Below are 9,517 nucleotides of genomic sequence, written 5' to 3'. Positions count from 1 at the left end.
GGGAGAGTGGGGCGGAGGGCTCGCCCCCCACGGACCGCCCCCGCCCCGGGGCCCTCAGTCCTGGCCTCGCCGTGGGGCCTCCGCGCCGTCCCGCCCGCCCGGGTCAGCAGGACGCCCCGCGCCCGGGCCCCGACTCCTGCCGGCCACACCCAGGTCCCTGTGTCCGCGGCGGCGGCCCTCACGGCCCGCTCTGCGTGGGGCGACCTCTGCACGGCGCCGGCTCCGCTCCGACAGCCCCCGGGCCGCCATGCGGGTAGGGAACCCACAGCCAGGCGCTGCCCCGACTGCCGAGGACACCCCGGGGGAGCAGCCAGAGGCCGGGAGGCCGAGGCCCGCGGGTGGGGGGCTGCCGCCCCTCGCCCCGAACAGGCGTCCCCTCTCCGGAGCGCGGAACCCCGCCGCTCAGGGCGACGGAGACCGTGCCGGGACCGGAAGCCCGCAGGCGCCCTTCCGGTGGGAGGGGCCGCAGCGCGGGTAGGCGGGGCCCCCTGCGGGGGCGGGCCCGCGTCGCCCAAGGGCGTCACTTCCGGGCGCGGCGCGGTAAGCGCGGGCGGCGTGGCGGGTGGGCTGGGTAGACGGGCGCGCGTCCCCGCGGGGCCCCCGGCCTGCCGGCGTCCCGTCGCTCTCTGCCCTTCGCCCGCGCGGGAGGTGCCGCCCTGTCCTGTGGGGGCGGTCGTTTCCCCAAACGGAAGGGGAAGCTCAGCGGGCGGCGGGAGCGCGGCCACCTGCCGGGGCCCAGGCTTGTGCACCTGCGGCGCTCGCTCCCGCCGGCCTCGGGCCGCGGCCGGGTGTGGAGCCGGGCGGGAGGGCAGGAGGGCGGGAGCCTCCGGGGACAGAGACCAGCGTGTGCCCCGACGGCCCGCCTGGTAGGCGCAGCCCGCACGTCCGCGCGGTGCGCCTGGGAGCGGCTCCCGGGGGCTCCGCTGAAGCCCGTGTGGGTGCACGGCGCCTGCCCGCGTGGGCGCGCTTGTGTGGGGGGCCGCGGGCCGCATCCCACGCGGCTTGGCTGAATTACTCTGGTTTTTTCCGTTTCCTTGTTAAACATGAAAGTGCCACGGAAGAGACCCATCCATGGAAGGCGAACCCTTGCTGGTCTCCAAACAGAAGACGGAAGTGGTGTGTGGGGTCCCCACGCAGGTGGTCTGCACAGCCTTCAGCAGCCACATCCTGGTGGTGGTGACCCAGTTCGGGAAGATGGGTACCCTGGTCTCCCTGGAGCCCAGCCCCGTGGCCAGTGACATCAGCAAGCCTGTGCTCACCACGAAAGTCCTTCTTGGGCAGGACGAGGTAAAGTGGCTGGGAAGGGGTCCCCGCGGTGGAGGAAAACCCGCTGGTGTGACTGCGGCTTGGGAGTAGTGGCCGGAGGGTCCGGTGGGAGGGCCGCGGAGCCCGCGGACGGCCCGGCACTTCCTGGAGCCTGCGCAGCTGAGAGAGCACCTGCCCGCCCCAGGCGCCTGCTTTTCCCAGCCCGTCAGCGTTGGATCTGCCGGGCAGGCGGGGTACTGATCTTGTGAGGTTCGAGCCTCTCGTGCTGCCTTGGAGTATCGAGCTCTGACGAGATCGCCTGTGAGGCTTGACAGACCCCACCCCAGCCGCGCAGAATACCTTTCACGAGGCCTCCTAGATGGCGGCCACCAGAAGAGACCAGGGAATCAAGGCACCAAGAGAATGAGTAGGGTGGTGCCTCTTCGGCGTTTTGTTTAGGACTGGAGTGTTCTGGAGTCTGGTTGAATGCTGCATGGCTGTTGCTTTGAACTTACGGGGCGGGGTGTGATTTATTGGGGTGTAGGAAGCCAGTCGGGTTTCTAGGGCACACCGCGAAGCGCTAAGGGAAAACAGATTTGTCACAATTAAAATGGTTTCTCTCCTTTCCTTTACCAGCCTCTCATCCACGTCTTAGCAAAGAACCTGGTGACGTTTGTGTCTCAGGAAGCTGGGAACAGAGCGGTGCTCCTGGCCATGGCCGTGAAGGACAGGAGTGTGGAGGGGCTGAAGGCCTTGAAGGAGGTGATCCAGTCCTGCCAGGTGTGGTGACCCTGGAGCAGAAGACGCGCCTGCTACTCGGCGGGCTGAGGGGACACGCGACACCCGGGGTCAGGCAGGAGGAGGAGCTCTGCCTTGAGCTCTAGAAGCTGGAAGAAATGTGCGCATCCCAGGCAGACTGCTGCTTTGGGCGCTAACTTATCCGCGGGTGGAGGAGAGCTGCAGAGTGTGTCTGGGGGCTGTGAACGGTTCTCACCAGGGTCCAGGTCGCTGCGTACGTTTGAGATTTGAAAGGCATGAGTCCTGGCCCCCCACGTGCAGTATCTATTGTTGAAGGAAATTTTTTTTATTCTCAATAAATGCCTATCCCCAGATACCTCACCAGCTTTCCTGGCAGTACTGAGAAACTAATGTCACGCGGCGTAGGTTCGGTTCAGCGCACCGTAAGTGGGAGGAAAGTTTGTTTGGCAAGGTTCACGTACTCTGTGCACACTGCCCTTGCTCCTTCCCCCGGCTTCTCTGAGCCAGTTTGGCTGGCCGGACAGCCGTTGCCTTCCGTTCCGCGAGCCTCTCTTACCGTCCTGCCGCGTGGCAGTTACGGTGAGGCGTGGGCTTCAGGATGGCGTTCGTGGCCTGACCGCCCGGGCCTCTGGTGGACAGCAGCTCGGACCCTCCGGGCTGGTCCTCGTCCCCCACTAGCCGTGGTGGCGCGTCCCTGTCCGCACCAGAAGCGGGGCTGCAGTGTGCTGTTGGAGTCCGCCCCGCAGAGGACCGGAGACTAGAGGGGATGAGGGCCCGGGGTCTGGAAGCTGGGGTCCCTGTGTAAAGAGGGGAGGCCCGGCTGGCTCGCTCAGTGGAGTGTGCGACTCTTGATCTCGGGGCTGTGTTCCGGCCCCAGGGTGGGCGTCGAGGTGACTTAAAAATAAAATCTTAAACAAGATCTCCGTAAAGAAACACCTTGGGTGGCGTCCATGTCCTCGTGAGAGCAGAAGGGATGTTTTTATTTGGTTTCCCTCAAAACCAACGGTTTCTGAGACCCTGAGGTTCTTGACTTTAGAAACTCCTCTCCAACAGGCGATGGGAAGGACTGGTTCAAGCCGCCGGTCCGGTTTAGAGGTGAGCATGGGTTCGCTGAAGATGGGACAGAGGGAAGCTCTTCAAGGGCTAATTCTGTCAGCAGAATGTGCGGGGTCACCGTCAGCCCCGCCCCGCCCGGGGCACAGACTGGCAGACGGCGACCGCGGGGCTCACGCATGGGAATCTGCCAGACTTCCCAGAGGAGGTGCTGACGCTGCTGCGGGGAGCCTGGGTGACCGGGGAAACTGAGGCAGGCCCGTCCCTGAGAGAGACAGGACTCCTTTGGGGCCAGCCCCGCCCCACCTCCCGGCCCCTCGGGCAGACCTGCAGCCAGCCTGGCCACTCCCACGCCACCTGCCTTCGCGCCGCACTCGCCCGGTTACATCCTGCCCCCAAGCCCCGCTTGGTGGGCCTCTCGGGGGATGGGGACCAGCACAAGCTCTAAGGACACAGCAGCCGACCAGAGAAGGGAAGGGGCGTGCACACACGAGGACCCCCAAGGACTGGGGTGTCCTGGCGGGTGGGGAGGAACTGGCTGCTGGAGAAGCACCGCCCCCCCCCCCCAAAGCAGAGGCGTGGTGTCCTCAGGTTAATCCTCAGCAGTTACTCAACGCTTGTTACCTAAGAATGAGGTGTTTGTGCTGTGGGGTCACGACTCCTCCCATTTTACAGGGAACCTGAGGCGTGGACAGCGTCCCAGTCTGAGGCTGGGATCAGATTTGCAGCTTTCGGTGTTCTGGTGTGGTCCCTAAATGCGTCTCCCTGGGACTAGCACACCTGCCTGTCACGGTGACCAGGCTCGGGGGACAGCCGTGTCCTCACTCAGAGCCAGGGAGGTCACTCCTCGTCATCCGCGTGTTCCGGAGGGGGACGGAGGCATCGCCCAGCCGCCCCGGCGCAGCACAGCGGGGACTTGAACCCGGGCGCAGGCCCCTCACCGCTGCTCGCTGGTGGCCTGACTGCGCGACGAAGCCGCACACCCACCCCTCGAGGCCGCCCTGAAGAAGAGGCCCCGGAGACACGGGGCTCGGAGACCCAGGGTGGTGCCTGCCCAGGCCCTCGGCAGCCTGGCGGGGGTGGCGGGCCTGGCATGGAACAGAGCGGGGCCCCCAGCACCTTCTCCGCGTGGCACCCTTACAGCTGCCGGGAACTGTCTGGTGGCTCGTGGAAATCAGCCGGACGCTCCGCGCTCCTGTCGCTCATGCCCACGCCTGGGCGCTGCCCTGCCCTATAAATCCAGGCACGGGCCGGGGTGGGGAGGCGCTGGGCCCTCTGCCGCTCCGGGTCAGGAGGAGCGATCCGGCAGGCCGCGGTCCCTGCAGGCGGCGGTCTGCGCCGTGGGGATGGTCACTCCTGTGCACGGACAGGCTGCATGTGGCGCGTGCCCAGCGGTCCGCAGGCGGGTGGAAGTTAACGGACACGGGGCTCGTCGACAGCCCCTGCAGCCCGGCCTGCTAGAGGGGCTCCTCCGTCAAGGTCACGCCCTCCCACCACCATGCGATCTGCCCAGTGCAGAGGCCCCCCAGGCCCGCTCCCTCGCACGCCCTCCCTTTTCCTCAGTGCACGTGGGGACGTGGCTCAGAGCCGAGAGCGCACGAGAGAAGCCAGGGAGGGCGGCTGTCTCGGCGATCACTCGGAGCAGCTTCTCCTGGCAGCCCCCGATCCTCCAGAACCCAGTACGACAACGAAGCGGTGGACTAAGACACCTGCACGCGGGACCGCTGAGCGCCGGCGTCTTAGCGCCTTGGCATGACACTGGCGGTCAGGAGAGGGGCACGCGGGTGACTGGAAGGACGCCCGACCGATGCGCGACATCAGAGGGCCCTGAGTGAGCTGCGACCGAGTGCAGGGCGGCGCTCTGGCCCCGCAGCTTCATAGTCTGCACCCCGGCCCGAAGCGGACAGACAGCGTCGCGGTGGGGGTGGGGGTGAAGGTGGGCTCGGTGGGAAGTGAGGACCCTCTGATTCCGAGATTGTGAGGAGATGGTGGGGACCATCTCTCCCGCGGGAGCAGGTGGCCGGCCGACTTCTCAGCGGCTCCGCGTCTCTGGAGGAGGCCCCTCGGAGACCCCGCGTGGGCTGCTCGGAGCCAGGAGCCCATCCCTCGGTGACGGCACGCGTCCCCCCGTCTGCCCCTCACTGCACCGTAGGAGGGGGGCATCGGACCCCCGACCACACGGACTGGAGAGATGTGGCCACCCAAGGCTACACCCGGATGTCAGAGACTCTGCGGTCGGCTTGTACCCTCCGCTGGACAGTGGACAATGGGAGGGACAGCGGGTCCCAGCGTCTGGGCAGGGCACGGCAGAGGGTGTGGTCTGGGCTGCACCCCGGCTGGCAGGGCCGGCCTGGCAGGGTGGGCGGTGGCAAGGAGGAGTGTTCTGGGTCCAGGGAAGGCCAGCGCTTCCCAGGAGCAACAGTATCTTGGACCGACCCAGGCTGCTGTGAGGAGCAACGGAGCTCTGGAGGCCCCACGGTGGGGGCTGGACCCCCAGCCACCACCCCCAGGCCTGCCGCCCTGCAACAGAGCTGCCCGAGGGGCCCGACCAGACGGCCGAGGGAGCCACCAGAGAGGTGAGCGCGGGCAGGCACGTGTGTGCACGTGTGCACACCCACAGGAGGGCTGTGGGGTCCAGGCGGGGTCCCGTTCACTCTAGTGGGGCAGGGGCTCCGGGAGAAAAGACCTCACACCCTGAAATTCCGAGAGTCCCAGCCTCTGCACCACCCCCTCTCCACTCAAGAGGACGGGGCCCTGCCAGGCCCCGCGATGCCACCTGGTAACCAAGAAGGGTCTTGGGACAGCACCTCTGCCCCAGCTCCGCCCGGAGGGCTGCCCCCGGGGACACACCCAGGACTGGCAGCTGCAGGCACGCCCCGGGAACACCCAGCCCCTCTCTGGGGACGGAGGCAACTGGCCTGGGGGAGGGAGGTAACACAGGGCAGGGACACGGGCCAGGAACGGGCAGCACAGAAAGGACAGAGAGCCCCAGAAGGAAGGGAGTGAAGTCCCCGAGATCCCATGCTGGGGTCCCCCGGGGCTGACCAGCCTAGAAGCCCCCAGACGGTGACCTGGCTGGCAGGACAGTGGGCCGACTGAGACGGCTGGCCCGCCAGAGCTGTCCTTGGGCCGCAGGGACCGGGGCCCACCTTTATAAGGGAGGGAGACGGGTGCTGACCTGTTGCACGCGGGGGCTCCAATCGCGGGGGCAACTGAGGAAGGCCACAGACACAGGGAGGGCCGCGTCAGGGTCCCAGCCCGGTGTGTCCGACCCGGGGCCCTGCTCCCGCGGCTCTGGGGCCCAGCGCCCTGACCCAAGTGACGAGCCTGCGTCTCGGTCTCCGGGAGGCACAGCCTCCCTGCTTGCCCCCCACGCAGGGAATCCCAGAACTAGAGCTGGAGGGACCCGCGGCCCCCGTGGGCCCGGAGGAGGGGAGAAGTGGCTTGGGGCCCCCAGGATGGTAGGTTCCTTCCACGGCCTGCAGAGGCCCCGTGGCCCCACCACCGCTCCCCACTTCTCCCAGCTCCCACCTGAGTGGCTTAAAGGCCCAAGCGCCCAGGACCCTCAGCTGAGAGTGGCTGTGGTCCAGTGACCCCCAGGCCCTCCGCCACCGTGGCTATTGCTTGAGTCAAGGGCCATCGTGGGGGCCGGAACAGAAGCTCAGAGGCAAACCCTGCCTGCCACTCCCTGGACGCCAGGAGCGGGCACCCCCAGGAGAGCCAAAGGACCCCAGTGGGGAGGGCCTGAGGGAGCGTGCTGTCCTCCCCCAACCTATCTCTGCCTGCCCAGGGGGCACTGGACAGGGCTGGTGGCAGGGAAGGAGCCACAGGCCTCTAGAGATGTCCCCCGATGGCAGGGCGCGTCTGGAAGGAGATCCAGGGCCAGCAGTAAGGCCAAGGAGCCATGGGCGTTGGGTCATTAGTAGTAAAGGGCGGGCGTGGGGATGAGGACACAGGTCCGACACCGGCCACAGCGTCTCAGCCACCCACAGCCCAGCCAGGACCTGCCCGGAGCCTAGTCACCTGGTCACCGTACACAGGGGTCAGAGGCCCCAGCTGCCCGGACCTGGGCAGGCAGGTCTGTCCTGTGCTGGGCTTGGTCAGCGTCCAGCCCCGGGCAAGGAAATCAGGCCGGGCCGGCCAGGCCACCTCTGCTGAGAGTGCGTGGCCATGACAGGCGCTGCCGGGGGCGGGGCTGCTCTCCTGGGCTCGGTGCCCCTGGTGCTGGACCCCAGCACTCTGTGGTGCAGGTCCCTCTCCCTCCCCTCCCTGTCTCCCGTGCCTCCCCCACCCAGACTCCTGCAGCTCTCCACTCCCCCCACCGCGGCAGCCCCCGGGAGGGCGACATGGTTCAGGCCTTTCCCTGAGCTCAGAGCAAGGCAAGGGGGGTGTCCCAGCCCCCCAGTGATGGCAGGGACCTGCCTGCCGTACCCACGGCGCGGCGGGAGAACCCCAGACTCATCTGTACAGATGAGAAAGCAGAGGCCCTGAGAGGTGAAGGGGTCTGCCGAGGTGGCCCCCGAGGCCATGGGCAGAGCAAGGCACCGAGGGCTGAGGCTGCCTCCAGAGAGACAGGTCAGGACCCAGAGAAAGAGGGGGAGGGCAGAAGGCCCCCACTTTGCAGAGGCCCGGGATTCTAAAGTGCACGCATGGCCTGGTGCCGATGGGAAGGCCCTGAGCAAAGCCATGTCCCGCAGTGTGCAAGAGGTTCTGGAGTGGGGAGGCTTCAGAGCCAGGGATCCCTGGAGGCCTTCCTGGAGGCAACAGCTGAACAAGAAAACCTCAGGGTAAGGCAGCTGCAGGAACAGCCCAGAAGTGACACTGGGCCTGGCCTCCACCATCAGAGCAGGGGCGGCCCTGGACGGAAGGGGCTTCCCGGGATCATGGGCCCCTGGCCCCCACCTGCTGCCCACAGAGCTACAGGGGTAGGAGCCCCCGGGCCTGCCCCCCGTGTTCAACCGGCCTTGTCAGAAAGAACTGCCTGCCCCCACAGTGTTTCCCCCTCCGAGGAAACAGCCGAGCTTCGGAAGTCCCTCTATCTGGGCCCAGGGTCCAGCCCTCAGGCCTCCCCAAAGCCAGGGCCCCTCTGCATGCTCCCAAAGGCCTGGCCCCGCTGACTCCAGCTAGGAAGTCCTTCTGACATCTAACCAGAGTGCATCCTGCTGCAGGCTCGGTCCCCCAACACCAGCCTGGGAAGGACCTAGGCCTCGTTTCCCCCACCTGTGGCATGGGTGGGTCCCTGGGCCCCTGCCAGGCCCATCCACGTCCCCAAAGCTGAGTCGTTGCCCTTCAGGGTCCCCAAGCCATTGTCACCAGGGGTCTGCACGCGCTGACCCACGCTCCCGGCACCCAGGGCAGGTGGCGGGATGCGGGCACACAGGGGAGACTTACTCTGGCTGGCTGAGGTACACACCACACCTGCCACCCAACCACAGCAGGTAGGAGCCACCGCACAGGGCCGGCCACACAGAGGCTGCCCACTCCCCGGGCACTGGAGACGGGCTGGGCCCAGCGCGGGAAGCTCCCGTGGAGGGAGGGCAGGCAGCAAGCACAAAGCCAACAGGTGGACAGGAATCCCAGGTGGGATTTAAAGGGGGGACAGGACTGAACGGTGACACCTGAGCCGGCAGGGCAAGGAGACGGCTGGGAGAGAAGTCAGCGTGGAAGGTCCCGGCAGGGGGGGAGGGGGGTGTGGAGGGGTGGGGAGAGGGGTCGTGTGTCCAGGCCTGCAGCCTCCCACACTCCTGGGGACCGTGGACGTGTGGATGAACCTCTCCGAGCAAAAAAGGATCTGTCATTCCCACAGTTCAGCCCTTGAATGGCCCAGGCCCACAGGGAGCGTTAGGTGGGCACAGAGGACATGAACGTGTGACCCCATCAGGGGCACAGAGCAGACCCTTCGTGCTGCCCACGGCGGCGGCATGCACGCGTTTGTGTCCCCACCCCGATGGCTCCAGAGACAGAGCCGGATGAGCCTCTTCCCAAAGGAGTCTCTGGCATCGGGCTGAGCCCAGTGACCTGCCTGTCCTTCTCCCCCGACCCCACAACCCCAGCAATGTTTCCACTGCACCTCTTGCAGACTCGGCGACACTCGCACAACATAAATTCACCTGTTTTTAGGCAAACATCAGCCCAGCCACCCTAGACCCCTCCTGCCTCCCTGGGGCCCAGGAGAAGCCACCTGGCCCTCCGTCCGCACAGGCAGGCGAGGGCACCTGGCGGCCCGCAGGTTCCTGGGAGCCCGCTGCCGCCGAGCAAAGATAGAATGTCAGCCAGGCAGGAGGGGAGGGGACGAGCGTCCGCTCCTCCCCCTCCGCCCAGCCCCCCCCCCCCCCCCCCCCCCCCCCCCCGCGCCGCCGGGGGGCACCGCGGGGGGGAGGTCGGGCCCGCCCCCCCCCGCCGCCGGGGGGCCGTCCCACCTTTTTTTTTTTTTTTTTTTTTTTTTTTTTTTTTTTTTTTT

General features: G+C 67.0%; 2 protein-coding genes across 4 annotated transcripts in view; both read left to right on the top strand.

Moving 5' to 3' along the window:
• Window positions 1–467: 467 nt before the first annotated feature.
• On the top strand, window positions 468–2,364 carry PSMG3 (proteasome assembly chaperone 3). 3 transcript variants are annotated; one of them, XM_032394154.1, is made up of 3 exons: window positions 468–540; window positions 1,051–1,287; window positions 1,882–2,364. In XM_032394154.1, the coding sequence occupies exons 2-3, from the start codon at window positions 1,072–1,074 to the stop codon at window positions 2,032–2,034; spliced, it is 369 nt and encodes a 122-aa protein (XP_032250045.1). In that variant the 5' UTR covers window positions 468–540; window positions 1,051–1,071; the 3' UTR covers window positions 2,035–2,364. The 3 variants fall into 3 exon arrangements, with proteins under 3 accessions (XP_032250045.1, XP_032250043.1, XP_032250044.1); XM_032394152.1 differs by lacking the exon at window positions 468–540 and adding an exon at window positions 554–648; XM_032394153.1 differs by lacking the exon at window positions 468–540 and adding an exon at window positions 554–866.
• A 3,261-nt stretch (window positions 2,365–5,625) lies between these two features.
• The window catches only part of TMEM184A (transmembrane protein 184A), an 11,183-nt gene continuing 7,291 nt past the window's right edge, over window positions 5,626–9,517 (top strand). Inside the window, exon 1 of the mRNA XM_032394008.1 lies at window positions 5,626–5,633. The gene's annotated coding sequence lies outside the window, so the exon portion shown is untranslated. The remainder of the gene's footprint in view (window positions 5,634–9,517) is intronic.

This window comes from Phoca vitulina, unplaced genomic scaffold, assembly GCF_004348235.1.
Source record: "Phoca vitulina isolate PV1807 unplaced genomic scaffold, GSC_HSeal_1.0 scaffold79, whole genome shotgun sequence".
In the NCBI taxonomy this organism is placed as follows: domain Eukaryota; kingdom Metazoa; phylum Chordata; class Mammalia; order Carnivora; family Phocidae; genus Phoca; species Phoca vitulina.
The sequence above is the reverse complement of the archived record's forward strand: the minus strand, read 5'-3'. Positions and strand labels throughout refer to the sequence as shown.

What these genes read in the sequence shown, in the direction of transcription:
- PSMG3 (XM_032394154.1), top strand. Translation starts at nt 1,072, where the DNA reads ATGGAAGGCGAACCCTTGCTGGTCTCCAAACAGAAGACGGAAGTGGTG. An exon ending in TCCTTCTTGGGCAGGACGAG is followed by an intron (nt 1,288 to 1,881) that starts GTAAAGTGGCTG and finishes TTCCTTTACCAG; the next exon opens with CCTCTCATCCACGTCTTAGC.